Source organism: Crocuta crocuta, unplaced genomic scaffold (genome assembly GCF_008692635.1).
Source record: "Crocuta crocuta isolate KB4526 unplaced genomic scaffold, BGI_CrCroc_1.0 scaffold194, whole genome shotgun sequence".
Lineage (NCBI taxonomy): Eukaryota > Metazoa > Chordata > Mammalia > Carnivora > Hyaenidae > Crocuta > Crocuta crocuta.
In genome coordinates, this window is record NW_027530084.1 from 2,344,829 (window position 1) to 2,366,853 (window position 22,025).

General features: G+C 34.8%; 1 protein-coding gene across 2 annotated transcripts in view; it reads left to right on the top strand.

Moving 5' to 3' along the window:
• MMS22L (MMS22 like, DNA repair protein) overlaps positions 1-19,479 on the top strand; it is a 119,613-nt gene extending 100,134 nt beyond the window's left edge. Inside the window, exons 21-25 of one of the 2 annotated variants that reach the window (XM_077764767.1) lie at positions 2,208-2,419; positions 5,688-5,851; positions 13,768-13,864; positions 15,245-15,412; positions 16,131-19,479. In XM_077764767.1, the coding sequence (XP_077620893.1) occupies positions 2,208-2,419; positions 5,688-5,851; positions 13,768-13,864; positions 15,245-15,412; positions 16,131-16,212 (723 nt within the window). In that variant the 3' untranslated portion in view covers positions 16,213-19,479. Of the gene's footprint in view, positions 1-2,207; positions 2,420-5,687; positions 5,852-13,767; positions 13,865-15,244; positions 15,413-16,130 lie in introns of those variants that run through there. The other variant, XM_077764768.1, reaches the window with a different exon arrangement.
• Positions 19,480-22,025: the final 2,546 nt, after the last annotated feature.

Sequence of the window (22,025 nt, forward strand, 5' to 3'; positions counted from 1 at the left end):
GTTGTGATCAGACACTCATACAGGAGAAGCCACATGTTTGAAGGTGTTCTTTGCCACACTAAGAAGTTTGGACTTGTTCTTTTACATGGGGATTTGTATGGATTGTTGATGGATTTTGATGGATTTTAGATAGGAAAGTGGGAACGACATATCATATTTACATTTTAGAAAGGTATTTCTTATGGCAACATCTAAGGTGTGGGAGTTAAGTTGGAGACTTGGAAGGCAGTGAGTAGTTCATTATCTGAAGGTTTTGAACTAAGGCAGTAGATGTAGAACTCACACAGCAGATTGTAGAAACACCTAGGAGCTCTGATTAAAAGTGCTTGCTAAGAGAGTGTTGTAGAGCAACTGAAAGGAATAGAATCTTCCTAGATTCCAAAGTGGGTCCTTATACAGATAGTGTTGCTAACTAAAATGGGCAATTCTAGAGATGTGGGGATGAAAATAATAATTGATTTCTGAACAGCTTTCATTTGAGGTGCTGTGCACTGTCTAGATGGACACTTAGAAATACTGATCTATTATTCAGAGGAAGATGGGTCTGGAAGATCCTTATTCATTAGTGTCTCCTAATGAAGTTAAGTGCTTCTTAATTTGGAGTTCAGCAAGGGAAGCTGAGGAAGAAAGGGAGAATGAAATTTGTTTAACAAGGAGTCTTTTCCATAGATGGACTTTTTAAGACAGATTTGTATAATTTCTAATAAATTTTAAATTGGGTCTTTAACTTTGTGTTGATAATAACACTTAAAACGAAGTTTAGTTTGATGACAGAAAGATGAAGTGTGACCAGTTAGGGAATATTGGTGGGAAGGAATCTTGGGCAGCAGGAGAATCTGTAAAACATTCTCTCTGGCCCTTTTAAACCAAAATAGTACAGTAAGAATTCTTATATGGATACCTGGCTGGCTCAGTTGGTAGAACATGAGAACTCTTGATCTCAAAGTTATGAGATCAAGCCTTACATTGGGCATGGAGCCTACTTAAAAAAAAAAAAAAGAATTTTTTAAATCTTCATAAGTGGTAAGTTGAAAAATTTGGTGAATTTATCCATTTGGGAGAATTGACTTAGAAGTATACCTTTACTTTCTTAAAGGTACTCTGAGAGTTTTTTGGAACATATTTATTTATTACTTCATCATCCTCTAATAATGTGTTTTCTTTGAAAGGAAAACATTGAAGAAACTGAATAGAGGGGTGTTCATTGCCTTTTTTCTTTCAGTTGTTGTTTGCTAGTGTTTTAACAGTTTTTGCTACTTTTATTATAAATCTTTCAATATTTCTTAATGAGTGTATATGTATCCATAGCTAAAATTAATTATTTCTCTGGGAAAACACATCGTAAGTCGCAAAGTGCAAAATTATAAATGAATTTTTGGAATATAATTCATTGTGTTGGTGATTATATATATTTGGTAATACGCATTATTTAGTAACATTGGCAGAAAAAAAGTTTCTGTTTCTCAGAGTATTGGTTAAATTGTTTGTAAATATCAAACACTATAACCCATATGGACGCTATACAAATGTAAGGGATTAAATCAGCAGAACTCTTAACTTCTCTAAACCTCATTTTCCCCAGCTATAAAATTGGATATGTGATAATACCAAGTCAGTGTTTTTTTGAGAAATTTAAATGATATAAAGGATATAAAGCACATGGCACACTGCCTGACATATGAAACTCTTAGAATGAATTGTCATTATTCTGAGTCTTAATCTTCTGCATTTCTCTCCTGTCAATTTTTGTTTTAATTTATCACATTTCTTACCATGGAATATTTTTAGTATAAATTCTGAGTCTCACATAAATGACCAGGACCAACATAAAAAAAACTGACCTAAAAATATATCTTATAACTTTGAAGTGACTCACAAACATAGTTGATGAGTGGGGTGCTCAAGTTCTCTGAGTAAGAGAAGAAGGAGGAAGCTTCCTTTGTCTTCCTGCACTTCTCCCCTGCTCTGTTTGCATACACCCCCAGAGACATGCATGTGTGGCTGGATACCAGCATATGTGGCTGGATACACAGTGTAGGAGTCACACAAGCTCAGCAGTTCCCTGACCCTCATAAATATGCCCTTGTTGACTGTACTAAATCACAAATGCTGACTTGGATATTAATGCTAGGGACTAAATTAGTAAGTTTCTCAGTTATGTTTTCTAGCTTTTCCTTTTAGCATTTCTTCTCTTTTTTCTCCTTTAGGGCATGTGCATTGTATGTTGTCAGTCTCAGAATCCAAATGCTTATCTGAACCAATTACTAGGGAATGTTATTGAACAGTACATCGGGCGATTTCCAACAGCTTCACCACACGGTGTAGGTCTTGGACAACACCCCATTTTGTTGGCATTGAGAAACTCCGCCGCTGTTCCACCAATGTCACTTCTAAAGAAATGCATTATACAAGTCATAAGGTACATCTAAATATTAAAAATAAGTGGTATTTACAATTCAGTTCACTCCTCTTCAGTGAGAAGTAACAAAGCATCCTAAAAGTACTGGCAACCCTTAAGATGCTGGTGGTTGAGAAACTTTTCTTTTCCCTGAGAAACATTATCTAAGTATTTACTAAAATGACTTTTGCTCACAGCAGCCTGAGTCAGTGCTCTTTAAATTGCCTTTTTTCTGTACATAGCTATTATTTTCCTTATATATATTCTAAAGATACATACTTTTGTAGCTCTTATCAGATAAACAGTAATTGTATTTTCTCCTGTAAAACATATTAGCTATCTTTTGAAAGATAATAACTAAATGAAAAAATGAATGTTAATATGTAAGAGGAAGCAGTAAGTCCCTTTTTGTTGGTCCACTCTGTGTCTTAATAACTTCATTTTATTATTGGATGCATAAATAAAACCTCTTAGGTTTTCTGCTACCTTTTACCTGCGACAGTAGAAGATTCAGTAAAAGGAATGATCACTTCTTCGTCTTCGTGGAGTATTTAGCTTCATGTTAAATTAGTTTTTAAGCTTTAAGGCACTGTGGTGATATACAGGCAAACCTTGTTTTATTGCACTTCATAGATACTGTGCTTTTTACAAACTGAAGATGTGTGGTAACACTGCATCAAGCAAGTCTGTTGGCACCATTTTTCCAACAGCATTTGTTTCCTTCATGTGTCTGTGTTACGTTTTGGTAACTCACAGTATTTTAAACTTTTTTGTTATTGTATTGGTGACAGTCATCTCTGATCAGTGATTATAGCTCTCTGAAAGCTCAGATGATGGTTGGCAATTTTTTAACAATAAAGTATTTTTAAATTAAGGTATATACATTTTTTAGACATAATGCTGTTACACACGATAGACTACATACAGTGTAGTGTAAGCATAGGTTTTATATGCACTGAGAAACCAGAAAAATTCATTTGACTTGCTTTATTATATTATTTTTTATCGTAGTGGTCTGCAGTTGAACCCATAGTGTCTCTAGGGTATGTCTGTTTGTTATTCTCATCTAGTATTTTTTTCTGTGTTTTTAATGACTTGATAGTTTTAATGACCACTATTATCTATCACCTCTCATGACAGAATTCCATGTCTAAAATCTGTTCTGCCTTCTGAGCATTTTTGTGTGTTCCTAATGTTCTGTTACTGAGGTTTGGAGGCTTTATATTTTTGTTCCCTCTCTTTTGTCATTGTTGGAGAAATGACTGCTTCCTGCTTTTCACATCTCTCTTCCCTTCTCACAGACCATTGCAGAACTCTCCCAACTACTTTTACTGTGCCTAGTCTTGTCTTCCAGTTCCACTTAACCAATGCCCTCAGATTACTTTTCTTGAAAGTCCATTCCATTATGGCACTTCTCTACCCCCAAACCTTCATTTGCTCCTTTTTTGCCTATGGAATAAATTCCATATTCTTATAGCTCTTCATGGTCTGTCACTGAACTTTTTCAAATGTACAAGATTTAACATCATACACAAACTTTAATGAGATTGGTTTCATTATTGTCCTTCCAAAATGCTTTACATTTCCCTACATCACAGTTTTGTTCATAATATTTTCTCTATTTAAATGCCACGCCTCTGGGCTAAATTCTGTCTTGACTTTGTAAGACCTACATCTAATATCTAGTGTACTATGATGCTTCTTTCCTTCTTCTAAAATCATGTGCTCTGTTAAGATTCTGTTCACAGAACTGAGTATTTTTGCCTCACTTGTATCTGAATTTCCGACAAGACTGTAGTAGTCTACCACTATTTTTGAGACATTATTTAAGTAAGTGTAGTACAAACCAAATGACAAATGCTGAAGTGAAATTAAATGTTTAGGGCCATAAAACTGTCTTAAAGTCCACTGTTTACAATCCTAGCAGCTTTCATTGGCTTTCTTATTTACAAGGGAACACATTTTTTTCATGATTTCTAACTGAAGATCCCAAAATATAGCAGTTCCTTTTCTCTATTTTTTAACTACTCAGGAAAGGAATAGATTGTCTGCTGTGCTTTCCTCCATTCCATACTCCTCTACTCCTGTAGTTCCCCATCTTTGTTAGGGCTCATTCCTCTCAATTCCTGAGAATTCTGGGGTTATCTTTCAAAGCACCTGTCACACTGTATTATGATAAGTCCTTTTTTCCTTATTCAACTTTTCCACTAGACAGTGAGCCCATTGATTTCAGAGACCGTATTTCGTCTATGATTCAGCAGTAATCAAAAAAGACAAAGTGCTTGTCCTCAAAGATTGAATAAATCTTTTAATATGCAGTATTTGTTAGAACCCACTGTATATAGAGTAGAAATGATGAGGAAGACATAGTTCCTGCCCTTAAGGAGTTTATAATCCTTCATGATTTCTGTGACTCACTTTGGCAGATTTTACTGCTTTGCAAAGACGTATGGATGTCTAGCTTCAATTTAACTATATGTGACCAATTTTTCCTTTTGTCGAGAGTTTTTAGAAACTGAGTAATTCCCACCTTCATTTATTCACTTAGGTGTATATACTGAATACCTATTAGGAACCAACACCTGTTTAAGAGGTAGAGATATAAAAATGAGTCAGATAAATTATTTTTATGATCTCTGTTGAATCCTAATGCTAAAATTTGTTTTGCTTTGAAAGAAGAGATTACATCCTAAATTACCTCTGATTATTTTTACTTCCTAAGAGAAGGAAAGAGATAAAGCTGGAATGGGAAACCAGTTCCTAGGGCAGTCCTCTTATTAATTTGGAGAAATAAAACCCCTCCCAAATCCCTAAATAAATAAATGTGAAGAGAGGTTTCTTTATGCAAATTTGACCTTAAAGAAAATGTTACATTGTTGAAGAGCTGATAGAGATTGGGCTCATATTAGAAAAGAAAAAATATTAACAATTAGGTTTTCATTTGGATTTTGATTAAGTTCATTGAAAGATCAGGTTGTTTTAAATTTAGTTTGTGTCTATAGCTAAAACATGGAAAGAGCCTAAGTGTCCATTAACAGATGAATGGATCAAGAAGATGTGGTTTATCTATACCATGGAATACTNGCCCTTATCACACAGCGGATATGCACAGTCATTGCTTCTAAAATTTTGTGTTTGAGGATAGCATGGCCAAACATACATATTTTTTAAAATTGTGCTTTATTAAGTTGAAGGGTAAAATTTGTCAATATCTTGAAAGAGTGTGACCTTTGATTTTGTTCACTGAAACTTTCAACAGAAGAACAAACAAAATTGTGCTTCTTTTTAGGAAGTCCTACTTTGAGGGTAAAGGGTCCCTGCTCCCTCCTCGCTTGGCATCTATCCTGGCCTTCACCCTCCAGCTCTTCAAAGAAACTAACATAGACATTTCTGAAGTCGAATTGCTCCTACCTGGCATCTTAAAATCATTGGTGTTGGTCAGCGAACCCCAAGGTTAGTTTGAAATCTGTGTTTGCTGTACGGTTCATAAATTAAGAAAGTACTCTTTCCTATCAGTTAAATGGATAGTTACGTGTTTAATTATTTCATATCAGTTTCTATATGTCGTGGCAGCCTCCAGCAGATATCGGAGAGTGGGCATGATACGATGGTTAAACACTGACATGTTTCAGTGTCATTTACTTCTGTTTTCTTTTTTCCCTGAAGGCAAACCGTTTATTTAAGGGCTACTTCCTGTAATTAGACTTGTTAACCTTTTAAAGAATATTTGTTTAATCTGACTGCAGTATTAAATGCAACTTGTTACCTACCGTGTGGTGAGGGGTCGACCTGAGTTCTTGTGTTGAGGTTGCCGCTAGGATATCTAAGCCTGTTTCGCAGGGAAACCTGTAAGGATCCTTTGATCCTAGTCCTTTTGTTTTCAGTCTCATCAGCCTTACTGCTAGGGATCTCTTTAAAATATCATTTATTTGATCTCCACTATGAGTAGTATGCTTTATTAAGTTTATTGGGAATATGTAGAAGAGTAGCCATAGCTCTATCCTGAAGGAGTTTTTAGTGTAAATACGATGCTCTGTGTGTAAGTGTGTATGTGTTCTCCTGAAGCTGCGATTCATGGTTCAGGGCAGGGCTCCTTGATGCTTCTACCTAAGTACCTCTGACCGCTGTGATGGGTGAGTGCGGTGTGCATCCTGTGGAATCTGAGGGCACCGCCCCAAGTGGTAAAGGTCAAAGTGCTCTTTGAAAGGTTCCATTTCATCTCAAAATGTACGCGTATTTTGTTTAAATCTGTATTTATTTTAATAATTAAAATGCTTGTTTTCTTCCTGCTCCCAAGCATGGTTTTACAAAAAATGTGTTCATTTTTTGTATGAACATATTATAATGTGTTCATGTGGAATGTCCTTACCTGAGAGAAGCATCTCTTCACTGAAAAATACCCTGGTAGACCCCAGGGTCATCTTTAGAAATTTTGTCTTCATTGAAAACTTACACATACTTTCAGTGAAAGCCTACTGTGGTGTGCAGTACAAAATTTGTTGAGACAGAGCAGAGCAGGTATAAAATTTTAGCCAGCCTTTGTTTGGGTTATAGTAATTATCAGGAAGGGGGCCAAGGTGTGGAGGTGAATTTTGCTGCTCACTTCTAGCTGGTGAGTGCGTAACATGTTCGACATGGGTAGAATACACAATTCACAGTGTCTGCATTCCTGTCTTTGTAAGCTGAGGAAGTAGTATGAAACACAGATTTGTGTGCTTGGCTCAGAGGAAATTCCCTCTGACTCTCCTTGTGGTCTCACTGCTTAAAAGAATAATTTGTAAAATCATAGAAAGTTAGTCTTACTAAATGACTCCTCAAGTCCACTCCTAGGTATATGCCCACGAGCATGTTTAACATATATCCACTCAAAAACCTGCACTGTAGTGCTGAAAGAATTCCAGTTCTGGCACAAGAACATAAGGAGTTCTGCTGACCTACTCCCCAGCAAAACTGGTGAATTTTTTTAAAAGAAAGCATTTAAAGTCTCGAAATAGTCCTAAGAGTAGACCAAGTATAGAAACGTTTAAGAAAATCTACCAAAACTTGATAAAAACATCAGGAGTCTGTGGTATTTGAATGAAGACCACTCCTTTCTTTATTCTCTGCCCCTCCCCCACTCACATGCACACATGCACTGTCTTTCTCTCTCAAAATAAACATTGAAAAAATAATACCACAACAAAGGGGGAGGGGAATGGAGTTATGTAAGAGTAATGTTTCTATATTTCACTGAATTAAATTCATATAAATCTGAAGCTCTGATAAATTAAGATATGCCTGATATGCCTAGAGCAACTACTAAGGAAATAATTCAAAACTAATGAAAAATCATTAAAGAAATTAAAATGCTATGTTTTAAAGTATGCATGTAATACAAAAAGCAGTGAAGGAGATTAGAAGAACAAAAAATACAAGACATTTAGAAAACAAAAGGTAAAATGACTAATATAAATCCATTTATAGCAATAATAATGGTAGTTGTGAAAGGATTGAACAAACTAATCAGAAGTAGAGATCATTGGAATGAAAAAGGTAAAATAAAAAGATCTAACACTCTTCTATCTACAAGAAACACTTTAGATTCAAAGATTGAAATAATAAAAGGGTAAAAAAGCTACATAATGCAAACTATAACCATGGAAACCTGGAGTGGCTATACTCATAACAGATAAAATAGATATTAGGCAAAAAAAACCTGTTACTAGAAATAGAGATGTTTTACAGTGATAAAGGATCACTGTATTTAACAACTTATAAACATGCACTTAACAAAACAGCACCAGAATATAGGAAGAAAAAACAGAAATGAAGGGAGTAAGAGCTGCAGGATATTTGTTGTGTAAAGAACTTGGAAGTTCTCACTCTCACTACAAGAAACAAATCAGAATAGACTAATAGTCAACTCTTCTTAGATGCCTCAGGGAATTGAGGTCATAGAGCAAACTGTTATCCCCAAAACTCAGCATAGAGCAGTTTGTCAAATCCAGTGTAAATATTTATTCCAGTGTCAGCTCCTGGTCTGCTCCTGGTCCTCATAAGCTGTGATTCTCTGAATCTATCTGTCTCTCCACTTAAATGATCTAATTTTTTTTTCAAAATAATAATTGGTGATTATACCTTATGGATAAGCAAACTGAATGGCAGCATGTTCTAAGGATTCAGAGAGAGGAATTTGGAATACTGTGTTAAAAGGCACCTGTACCACCCTGAAGGAATGCAATGTTATTCGAAAGTAGAGTTAGAGTAGTTGTATGCTACAGACTCTGGCACAACCATGAAAAATAATTTTGAATTAAGTGTATTTGATTACACTAAAAGAAGAGAAAAAATGGAATCATATAAAATTCTGAATTAAAACCTTCAGAAATGGCAGACTAAAAGCAAATGATTAGAAAAAAAGAACAATAACAATGAACAGAAAAGTTATATGTATGTGGAGCGCCTGGGTGGTTCAGTCAGTTAAGCACCAACTTTGGCTCAGGTCATGATCTCATGGTTTATGCTTGGGATTCTCCCTCTCCTCTCTGCCCCTCTCTGACTCACACTTTCTCTCAAAATAAATAAACTTAAGAAAAGTTACATGTATGGTAGATAGTAAACCAGTGATCTCAATAATTTTAATTATAAATGATCTAAATAAACCAATTAAATGACATACTGGATAAAAAAATAAAGCACACTATATGTTATCTACAAGAAACCCACTTTCAATATAAGATACAGATTAAAAGTAAAGGGATGGAGAAAAATGCTAGCACAATTCAAAATGAAGCTGTAGTAGCTGTTTATGTCAAAGAAAGGAGACCTCAGAACAAGTAAACTTATCAGGAATAAGGAGGGGCATTACAGGGGCAAGTAGGTGGCTCGGTCCGTTAAACATCTGACTCTAGATTTCAGCTCAGGTCATGACCTCACGGTTCGTGAGTTCAAGTCCCACATCAGGCTCTGCTCTGGAAGTGTGGTACCTGCTTAAGATTCTTTCTCTCTCTCTGCCCCTCCCCAGCTTTCTCCCTCCCTCCCTCCCTCTCTCTAAGTAAATAAATAACCTTAAAAAAGAAAAGAGGGCATTACATAATGACAGACTGGGAGTAGAGATAACTGCTTCAGTTTGATGAAGGACATCTATGAAAATCTTATAGCTAACATCATACTTAATGGTGAAAGATCAGCTGCTTTCCCCCTAAGATTAGGAATAAGACAAGGATGTTCACTCTTGCCACTTGTATTCATATTGTACTGGAAATCCTAGTCAGGGCAAGAAAAATAAATAAAGGCATCTAGCTTGAAAAGGAAGTAAAACTAACCCTATGTATAGATGATTTGGTTCTATATATACAAAATCCTAAGCACATCACTAAAAAGCTATTAGAACTTATAAACAAGTTCAGCAAGGTTGCAGGATAAAAAATTAAGACACAGGGGTGCCTGGGTGGCTTAGTCGGTTAAGCGTCCGACTTTCGCTTGGGTCATGATCTCACGGTTCGTGGGTTCGAGCCCCGTGTCAGGCTCTGTGCTGACTGCCAGCTCAGAGCCTGGAGCCTGTTTCAGTCTGTGACTGCCTCTCTGACCCTCCCCTGCTCACGCTGTCTCTCTCTCTGTCTCTCTCCTAGAAATAAAGAAAACACTAAAAAAAAAAATTAAGACACAAAAATTAATTCTATTTCTATATACTCTCAATGAAAATCTAAAAATGAAATTAAGAAAATTATTCCGTTTACAGTTAAAAAAAACAACTAGGAATAAATTCAAGAAAAGAGAAATGCAAACTTAAGATCTGAAAAATACCAAACATTGAAAAACATTGGAGAATATCTGAATACATGGAAGAACAGCCTGTTTCATGTACTGGAATTTGTAATATCGGTAAGATAGTGGTATTCCCCAAATTGATCTACAAACTCAGTGTAACTCCAGAATAGCTGAAACAGTTTTGAAAAAAGAACAACAAAGTTGGAAGATTTATACTTTGCAATTTGAAAACTTAGTACAAAACAGCAGTGCTCAAGACAGTGTGGTATTGACATAATGATAAACATAGATCAGTGGATTAGAATTGAAAGTCCAGAAATAAACCCAAAGGTCTATGGTCAACCGATTTTTTTTTTTTTTTTTTTTTTACAAAGGTGCCAAGATGATTCAGTGGGGAGAAAACAAGTAGTTCAACAAATTGTGCTAGGTCAAACAGATATCCACATGCAAAAGAATGGAGTTATACCTTTATTTCACACCATACACAAAAATGAATTCAGAATAGATCATGGACCTAAATGGCTGAGATAAAACTACAAAACTCAGAAAAAGCAAAGTAGTAAATCTTTATGATCTGGATTTGGCAATGAATTGTTAGATATGATAACAAAAGTGCAAGGCAAGAGAGAGATACATTGGACTAATCAAAATTAAGAACTTTTCATGTACCTGGTTCATTAAGTCAGTTAGGTGTCCGATTCTTGATTTTGGCTCAGGTTATGATTTCTTAGTTTGTGAGTTCGAGCCCTGCATCAAGCTCTGTGTTGAGAGCACAGAGCCTGCTTCAGATTCTGTCTCCCTCTCTCTCTGCGGCTCCCATACTCGCTCTCAAAAAAATAAATAACCCATTAAAAAGAAAACTTAAGAAAAAATTTAAAACTTTTGTGTTTCAAAGGACAATCAAGAAAGTGAAGAAAAGACAGTTTATAGAATGAGAGTTGCAAATCATTTATAGGTTATGGAACTTGTACCTGGAATATATAAAGAACTGTTACAACTCAGTTATAATTTTTTTTTTAAATAGGCAAAGGGGACACCTGGGTGGCTCAGTGGGTTATGCATCTGACTCTTGATTTCAGCTCAGGTCATGATTTCATGCGTCCTGGGATCAAGCCCCCTGTCAGGCTCTGCACTGACACTGCAGAGCCCGCTTAGGATTCTCTTTCTCGTCCTCTCTCTCAAAAAAATAAACTTACAAAAAAAATAGGCAAAGGATTTGAATAGACATTTCTTCAAATGGCTAATAAGCACCTGAAAAGGTGTTCAGCATGATTAATCATTAGGGAAATGCAAATCAAAACCACAGTGAGATACCACTTCATACTCACTAGGTTGGATATCATGAAACAGTCAGATAATAACAAGGTTTGGAAAACATGGAGAAATCAGAACCCTTAGTTACTGCTACTGAGATTGTAAAATTATGTAGCCACTTAGGAAAATAGTCTGGTCATTCCTTAGATCATTAAACATAGAATTACCATGTTCCCTAGCAATGTCACTCCTAGACATATACCCAGGACTAATGAAAACATATGTACACACAGAAACTTGTGTACTCGTATATATACCAATTTATTATTCATAGTAGCCAATAGATAGAGTGTCAACTGATAGTTTCTTAATGAGATATATCCACACAATGGAATATTATTTGGCCATAAAGAGGAATTAAATACTGCTGCATGCTACACAACATGTATGAACTTAGAAAACATTATTTTAAGTGAAAGAAGCCAATTACAAAAGACCACATATTGTAGGGTCGATTTGTATGAAATGCTTAGGCTATTAAATCTATAGAGATAGAAAGTAGATTTGTGGTTACTTTTAGGGTATATCAGAAAATAGGGAGTGGTAGCTAAAGAGTGTCAGGTTTCTTTGCAAAGTAAATATTCTAACATTGTAGTGATGGCTGCACAATTCTGTGAATATACTAAAAACTATGGAATTGTATGTGTTACATGAGCAAAGCTATTAATGTAAAGCAAAACTAAAAAGAAAAAAAAAACCCAGCTTTTTAAAAAGTTCAGTTCAATTAAATAAACCAAGATGGCAAATATTTTTTTTTAAACACAACTGTACACTGATATCCACAGCAGCTTGATTTGTAATAGCTTCAAAATGGAAACAACCCAAATGTCCAGGAAATAAAGCATGAATAAACAATGTGGGGTATCGCTATTATATAGTGGAATATTATTTGGCCATCAAAAGAAATAAAGTACTGAAATACTCTACAACATGGATGAACCTTAAAACATAATGTTAAGTAAAAAGGTAATCACAGAAGACCGTATATATATAATTCTATGTATATGAAATTTCCAGAAGAGTCAAATCCATGAAGACAAAGGTAGATTAGTGGTTGCCAGGGCCTGAGGGAGGAAGAAAGTTGAGAATGTGACTGTTAATGGGCATAAGGTTTTTTGGGGAAATGGTGAAATTGTTCTGAAATTAGATAGTGGTGATGCCTTCTCAACTCTGCGACTATACTAAAATCCAATGAATTGTACACTTTAAAAGGTTGGTTTTTATGATAGGTGAGTTATACTTCAATAATGCTGTTATTATTTTTTTTAAATCAGTGCTTACTCTTCTTTATGAAGACTGTTTCTGGTACTTACTTTTTCCACAGGAGAGCTTTTGGGGTTTGTTTTTCAAGAAAATGTCTTTTAAGAAGAACCAATTATACTGATTTCAGAATTGTATCTAATATGAGGAGTTATTCTCATATTAGTTATTCTTCGCTATAAGTGAAGATAGTGTGCTATATCTTACTTATCCACCATCCTCATACCATAGAGAACATTACTAACTACATGTGATTAACTTAAGTTCATGTGTATCCTGTTTTGTGCTCCTGCTATAATGGATTAGAGTTTCTGAAATTTTTATTCTTAGAGTGCTTTTTCCCCAGGAATTTATATTAGATGTGCCAAAAACAACAAAAATTTAGTAATATTTGGAACATACTAAATTTTCTATTTTCTTTCTTGATATTTTGCCATTTTTATGTACAAATGCAGTTTTAAAGGATTTGCTTAAATATTTAAGGAATACAAATGTTCTTTTTGTAACTTTGCTGTCTTTTTTGAAAGGACGATAGCATCACAGATAGTTGATTTATATCACACACATATATCTTTGGCTAATTTTAAGTGAAGGTAAATTGTTGGTGGTTTCTAATTTGTTAGTGAGTAGGAGGGAGGAATATGCCTATGAATTTTAAAAAATCAGTCTGCTTGTCTGTAAATCAGCTGAATGATTAAAAGCTATCTTTTGTCAGTATGTAACTGCTTGTAGGATTAGGATGATAGAATGTTTTTGAATATGGGCTCTTCTGAAGAAGCCTGTCTTTACATTTATTTTTTCAGTTATGAGAGTGTAGAAAATAGACTCTTAAGCTTTTTATATTTTCTTAAAATGGGAGATAAGGAGATAGGGAGATACACTTTAAAACAAACCAAAAACTCAGAACTATTTCATTTTGAAAAATAACGAAACTGTACAAACTTTAAGAAAACAACATATTTCTCTAAATTAAGAGTGTTCATGAAAATGAGGATCCAGATGGTCAATTCAGACACAGTGTGTGATGCTATAATTTTTCCTCCTAGTGAAAAGGCTGGCCACAGAGAACCTGCAATACATGGTAAAAGCCTGCCAAGTGGGGTCAGGAGGAGAACCCGCCGCCCAGCTGACTTCTGTGTTTAGGTAACTGGAAAATACGCCAACTGGCAAGGGGACTATTGCCAGCCATTTGACAGCCAACATATTTTTTAAATAACTAATTATCCACAACATAATGTGTTACTACTTGTTATAGTATTTCAATTATTATATTTTTGGCAGTGGTTTTGTTACATTGTGTTATTTTATTAAAAAGACAAAAGTGCCAGAGAAGAAGAGGAGTGAACTGATTTAAAATTACCTGAGAATTGGGTGAAGAAGACTCCTGTATGTATGAGAGAAAAAATCAGGATATGTGGGTCATGATGACAGGTGCACAGGCCCTCAGAGCTGCTACACATGTTACTCAGGATCCAGTGTAGAAGTATGTCACTGATTCTCTCACTTGCTATCGATACTATAGACCCAGAAGGCTTCATTTGCAAAGCACAGACTGTATAGGAGTAGACCTGATGTTCGTTCCCAAGAACAATAATGCAACTTGAGGAACATTTTCTGTGTTTTGTGTTGTAACCTTTTGTGTTTTGTTGTTGTTTCTTGCCATGCGTCCTCTAGAATCTTGTGCTTTCTGTTAGGGCAGTATTTTTAAATATTTCTTTCTCACAGTTTCTACTTCTCCTTTATTGTATGTACTCTGCCCTAGCACTGCCATGAGAAATAATATGGGTCCGTTTTCTTCTGTGTTGGCACTTTGATGCCTCAGTTTGCTTTTTTCATGACGTAATTGGCACTCATCAGTTGTTTACAATTTTAAATTGTGATCACATGAAATAGTGGATTTGTAAGAAATATTAAACCCTCAGAAGGAGCAAGGATTTTATATGAACGAAGAAGATTGCATGTTTGTTATGTACAACTTACTAAGCTAGGTGGCTTTTATTTTGTTGAGGGAGAGTGGAAATTTTAGGGTTAAAACATATAATTCTTTATAAAGGCCTCCTGTGGGTCTAAAATCTCCAGATAAGGAACGTAAACCTTTGTATTATGAGTAACTTGCTTTTCTCATAAGACTATTGTTTGATCTATCTAGAAATACGACGAACTAAGAAATACCTAGGAAGCTGGACTTTCTTCTACATCCTTACCGCTCAGATTCTGACATGCAGAGAATAGCAGCAAAGTCCCTGGGATGAGATTTCCCCCTTGTTCTCCCTCCTCGGGTTCCTACCCTTCCCTCTTCCTACCAGTGCGATGGTTCTGGTCATGCATGGCTCACACTGCAATAAGCCATTTCTGTCCTTTCTTTTTAAGTGTTATAAAGAGTCTTCATAGGGCATCCAGATTCTTAAGGTCATCTTACATAAAATGACCTTTCTTGTGTTCAGGTTACAGCTGATTGTTATATAGATACCAGCCCAGGGAACTTCCCCAGAAGTAATCCTATGTAACTTGATTTACTTTCAGGCATTTTATCCAGGATTATGGGATGAGATACGATTATCAGATTTACAGCATTTTAGAAACAGTGGCAGCATTGGATCAGCAGGTTGTTATCCACTTGCTTTCTACCCTCACTCAGTGTCTGAAAGATTCAGAGAGGAAATGGGGCCTTGGCAAAAATATCGCACAACGGTACGTTTGATAATTTTATTACATTCTTTTGGGCAACAATTATAAAATTTAGATTCGTTTCCTAGAAATGGCATATTTTCCCATTCCTAAAAATTTGGGGTATGTTTGAGTTGATAAATGTTTCCATACTATGATTGACATATTCATTCACATACAGTTCTTTTTAAAATGACCATTTTGGAAAGCTCTATGTTTCATCAGTGCCCTATTGCTCAAAACACGGTCAGCATTCCTCACTGGGAAGTGGACTTTAGACCTCAGATATGTTACTTTTTATAAAATCCATGGTGGCATTATCTGTCCTTTGAGTTGTGCCTTGATATACTGAATCAACTGTATCATGTATATCCAGTGAGTAAGATAAGTGACTCAAATAATATGGTTTTGGGTAAAAAATAAGTAATAGGCCTTTTTTCTGATAGGCTTACAATCCAATTTCAGATTGTGCTGGACTATGTAACATAATGCAACATTATGGAAATAGACCTATAGTTCCTAAAGAGGTTATTTTAGAGGAGTCAGCACTCATGAGAAGTCATACATCCCAAGTTTGAAACAAAGAATCAAAGTACTTTAGTCATATATAGTGTGAGAGAGAGAGAGAGAGAGTGTGTGTGTGTGTAGACAGACATTCAGGTAGACTCAGTTTGTAAATACTTCAGTGAAAAATAGTGGAAAAGGTAATAAATATACCTACTTTTTCTTTTTTCTTAAACAGGGAAGCCTATAGCAAACTTTTATCTCACCTAGGACAAGTGGGACAAGATGAAATGCAGAGACTGGAGAGTGATAATACCTAACATATTTTGTGACTTGCCTTCTCTATTATAACTGTCTGAAGCCACTTTGCACCATTCTGATTCATACTTCTAATTAATTATATAATATTCTGTTAAAAATATTTTCTAGGATTTTTTTTCTTACATACATGTAAGTATATATAAAGTACATAAATAAGAAATAAATAAGAAAATTAATTAAATATATTATAGGACCTTTGGAACTTGGCAGAATTGCATTCTCTTCTGAAGAGTTTTTAGTTAAACTAAAGGAACTTTTTCTAACTGTGACTGTTATCTGTGTATGTCTGTTAAGCAGATCTGTACCAGTTGATCCAGGAACTTTTCACTGTAATGTGACTTTGTGTCTTGTGTCTTGTGAGTGATTTGCTTGTTATGTTTTAGTATGGGGGGTGTGTGTGTGTGTGTGTGTGTGTGTGTGTGTGTGTGTGTGTGTGTTTTAACATTATTTGGCTTTTCTCTGCTGGTTTTGGGGGAAAGGGGGTTCAGGAGATGGGCTTGTATGTCTGTCATCTTTTGTTATACTGTGTGTGAGGCAAGTTAATAAATGCCCAGCACACTTAACTCTGTGAGGAATGAGACTTGAGTCTGGCTAAATGAATTTACAGATAGTATATAAAATGTTTCAAAACTTAAGCCAACGATGTTTATGCTTAGGTCCCAACAATTGTCAGATTTTTCTTCTTTGGTCATCCTTTGTGGGAATTTATTAAAAGACCTCTATCAGGAAGAGGATAAATAAGACCCTTTAAGAGAAGATAACATCTAAAAAATCTTCAGATTACATTATTCACAGAAGATTTCTAAGAAGTTAGCTGATATATCTTATTGCCCACCAGTTAAAGCCTTTTATAATTTAGCATCTTATACTATGTTTACAGGGAACCATTTTAGTTTCCATTAGCAGCTGTTGTGTCTCAACTCTTTAACTATTTCATCCAGATTTTTATCTTACCAGTTTGGCTCTTGTCCTTGACTCCTTTTTGTGGTGAGCATTATTTGGTGAAAGAACTCCAGTCCTAGTGTTGGGAACCCACCTAGGTCTCAAAGCCAGCTCTGCTTTGTAAACTTGGGCAAGTCACTTAACCTTGCTGAGCTACAGTTTCTTCATGGAGAAAAAAAAGAATGCTAATCCTTTTTCTGTTTTACGGTGTCCTGGTAAGAATCGGGGGATAATGTATGTGAAAATGTATCGGGGACATATGTTCTACAGGAGGTGTACAGATATGATCACTAATCATTCATGCACAAAGGTAACTTTGTCCCTCTTTCTCTAATAGGTCGTAGATGAATGAGCCCCCTTTTTTTCAATTTTTTTCTTACACGTGTTTTGCTAACTTTACAATAACTTAGTTTTCTTCTTGTGACTCTAGTGTTTATCATTCCCTCCCTTTTCTGACTCAAGAAGTATCTTTAAAGCTGAAGTGTATTGCAATCAGCAAACTATACTTATTAATCCTCTCCTTACTGTAATGTGTGAAGTCTAAAGGAGTGTCTATTGTTTTCATGACATACAAATAGTCTGTTCCTCCCCATCCCCCAGATTAGTTGTTAGTACTTCAACAAATGGAACGAATAAAACTTCGTTAAGGTTACTTAGTAGACTTTAAAGCAATGAATTTCTTTTCAGTATTATAGTGACTTATTAAACTTAATATATTGCTTTGCAAATTCCAGCAAATGAAGCTTAATCTATTTAAGGTGATGCTTTTAAAGAAGTTATTTATGTGTATATATATATTTTTATTTTCAAAGTAGGATTAATAAGATAGCTTTGAGAATCATGTTTCTTAGATTATGAAGCTTTTAAGGGATGAGAAAAGCTGCTTCTGAATCATGCATTAGGGTACATGTCTATAGATGTTAAGAATAAATAGCTTATAGTTTAAAAATCAGTAACAAAAAAAAATTTTGACAATACATATGTGTATATACGTGTGTGTTTATATAGAAGTGAAATTTTAAAGGCGCTGTTGTAATTGAAAGAAAAATTTTTGACTCCGTTCATTTTCTTAAAAATCTTCACAGACCCTTAATACAATAATCTTGCCTTTTTCTATTCCTGCTTCCTTAATATGTATTTTCCCCTAAAGAACCTGTATTCTGTAGGGCTGCTGCTTCTACCTCTCTACTGTAAGCCATTCTCTTCTGGTGCAATCTGAGAGTGCGTTCTGGTTTCTCATGTCCCTTGGCCAGACATCTGTTTTCTCCTTCATCTTCTCAGCCCTCCCTTGGTGATACTCCTCATTCCTACATAATGTACTTTGAAAGTATCCCATGTTCTCCTTTCTGGTCCCCAGTGGTGAGATCTGGCTCTTCACTTGCTCTGTCTCAGCATTCTTCTAGTAGTGAACTGCTAACACTAGCTCATAATTTCATCTCTAAAGTCTATTTCTAGTGCTGGTTTCTCCCTAAACCTCTCTAGTTGGAGCCTCTTGAAATCTCAAAGTAACATGTCAAGCTGTACTTGTCACTTATTTTAAACTAGCTCCTGCCTTTTCTTCCCAGGGAATACACTGTTTTTGCATGTTATTTAGCCTTGAAACTTCAGAAGCATCTTGGATTCTTATGTGTTCCCCACTTTCGGGTTAACACCAGTATGGACTTTTGCTATTTTTTTCTTTTTCCCTTCCTGTACACCCCAGCTGTCTTTTCTACTGGGCACTATTGATCTTTCTTACCTTCTTATCTCTGATCTCCTTTCCTGTAATCCATCCTCACACAGTTCTGACATGAGTGTTGCTAACATAATCCTTTCCTCCTGTTCCATTTCTGCTCAAGGACCTCCAGTTACTTGCCAGTGTCAGTAAGCTGACTTTCAGTCTCGTCAGAAGACTTTCTGCTATCTGACTCTACCTTTTCTATGTAAACTTAACTCACGTAGGAGACTAGACTGCCTTAGACATCTGAATGCCATGTTCATTCTGCACCTGAGCTTCATTCAGCTTGCCAGCAGAGAATACCACCCTTTGTATAGATACCTAGCCTTGAGACACTTAAATAGGAAGACAGTTAAAATCTACATTTTGGACATAGGAGTATTCTAGTCAAATAATTTCAGTAACATATCAGAATGTAAAAGAGATGATTGAAGGACAACAGAGTGGTAGAAGGACTTTATTAGACTTTCAGATTTGGTTAGGATTTAAATTTTAATTGAACATTTAATTAGGTTTTCATGGAGTAAAAAACATGGAGTAGGATCTCTTTACAGAAATCTTTTAGTATTGACTTCATTTGCATTAGAAGAGTTTCATATTTTAAAACTTTTGTATCTTTACCTATTTCTAGAATGTTTTTTCTTAAGCCTTTTTGATTTGAGTTTTTCTACCTGAGAATCTATATTAAAAAAAAAAAAAACCTTATCTGTAGCCTGTGTGTCTGTTCTTTACCCATTATTATTTTCTTTCATGCTTCATCACAAATTTTTAAAACCACTTTGCTCTTAAAGAATTATGTGTACTTTAATAGAATATTTGATAGCTTTTATTTTTACATTCCCTTTGTTAAAATTATCTGTTATATAAAAATTTGACAAGTTTCTGTAGTTAGAAAAAGCCTCTAGGAAACCTATTTTCCTAAATCCTATAGATTTTACGTAAATCTTAAATTTTTCCAAAAACTCATCTCCTGCCTTCTCCTCCTAGGGTTAAAAATACTGCCTTTTTATTCAAGTACATAGTATGCCAATATAAATACCATGTTTTGTTTGCTTAAAATGGTTGGGGAAACTAGCAAAGTAGTATATTTTTTCAGATATTTAATACTAGATTTGTATTTTAATTCTGTAATAATCTATATTGCTAAGGTTACCAAAATAAGTACATGATTGGAATTGAATAACTTCTGCTTATTAAAGTTTTTGGTGTGCTAGTAGTTTTCCAATTTATAGCATTTATTACATTTGTGAATTGTGTTTTTAGAAAATTCTGGGCCTTATTGTATATTGATGTGTATAAGTTAATTGTACATATAATATATAATTTTTAAAATGTATATATTTTTACTGCATCCATGATTATTCTGCTTCCTCTTTTATGACAGATTATTTGAAAACCAAAATAAAAATGAACCATATCACTTGGAGGAATAATTCTGTCTTGTTCCTGTTTTCATATTGTGTGGTAAAACAATAGAAAGGTTTTTTTGTAGCTGAAAGGTATACAATATACATGGGGTTAAACCGTGTAGAAAACATGAAGACAAAAAGGAAGAAAAATATCCTAATCATAACCTTATTGGTATTTTGTTATTAAGACTCTTAAGGAATTTCATTGTACTTTACAAACACTGTTTTAGAGATTAATGTCTTTGCCGTCTTTTCTTCCCACACAGAGGAACACTGTGCTACTACCTATGTGGTACTGTGTTTTCTTTTACTGTGAAATCTTGAAATGGTGTTTAAGTGGTTGGAATTTTCATGTTCTTCCTATGGAAATTCACATTAACCTAATTTAACTACAGATATGGTCTGTAATTTTGAAGAGTAAAAATAGAAGAGGAATTACCATAGTTCACTTAAATAGAAAATATATATTTGAATAGTTTCAGTGGAATTTGGTTTTATGACCCCAGTTTTCTGGAAACTTCATTAGCTCTTATTAACTTGAAAATGATCTAATCATAAGCATTTTGAGTTTTATTTTTCCTAGGAATGATGTACTTCGGAGGCTATCTTTGGCTGTACTGTAAAGAATTATTTCAAAAACCATATAAAACTTCCAAATTCTGAGTTCAGTTCTGTAATATTAGTGAATAATACATTAAAAGTTCACCAACAAAGGGTTTGATAATGTACTGGTTTGTTTTATATGAATAGTTAGAAATCTATACAGAAAATACCAAGAGTAATCTCAGGCTACCTTTTCATTATTAGTTAGGCAAGCTTATTTTTAGACCATTTTCCTTTCATTCGTTGGATATAGGATCTGGGATTACAGGTGTAATGGTTTTATAAGGTAAAATGGCTGGAGGTAAATTCATGTATCAAGTAGGAATTTTAATAAATCTGAAGTACTTCTTAGATTCTTGTTGAAAAGATGAAATACTAGAGTCATTTTCCTAACTTGGTAATTTAAAATTTTTAGTTTACATGATTTATACCTTTTAAAGAGATGCTCTGTCATCTTCTAAATATATTAGTATCACTTTTCAAAACTGTAAAAGTTACTCTTAAGGTTTTTTTTTTGTCTGAATCTCTGGTTTTTAATTTACTTTCCCCCCTTACCACTAGTCTCCTTCTGCTCTTTAATCTGAATAACCAGATTATTTAAATTTTTATGGGGTGCCTGGGTCAGTCAGTTAAGCGTCCAACTTCGGCTCACGTCATGATCTCGTGGTCCATGGGTTCGAGCCCTGCATCGGGCTCTGTGTTGATGGCTCAGAGCCCGGAGCCTGCTTCAGAATCTGCGTCTCCCTCTCTCTCTGCCCCTTATCTGCTCACACTCAGTCTCTGTCTCTCAAAAAAATAAGTAAATGTTTAAAAAAATGTTAATTAAAAAAATTTAAAGTTTTTAGGTATAATAATGTAAAAAGTGAATTTTGTATTTAGGATTTAAAAAGTTTGCTTTTTATTCACTTCTGATTACTAAATGTGGTTACATGAATAAAATGACAACTTCCTGTTGTAAGGTAAGGATTGCTTAAACAATTAAACTATGCCAAAGGAGAAAAGTCCAAATAAAGTCTTCGTTTTAGGACTTAGGTCCTAACAAAATCAGGAAAAGGGAAAAACTTATGTTCTCCTTCTTGAATTTATGTTCAAATGTAATTTCTATTATATATATATAGTTATAGACAAAGCAAATCCAAAA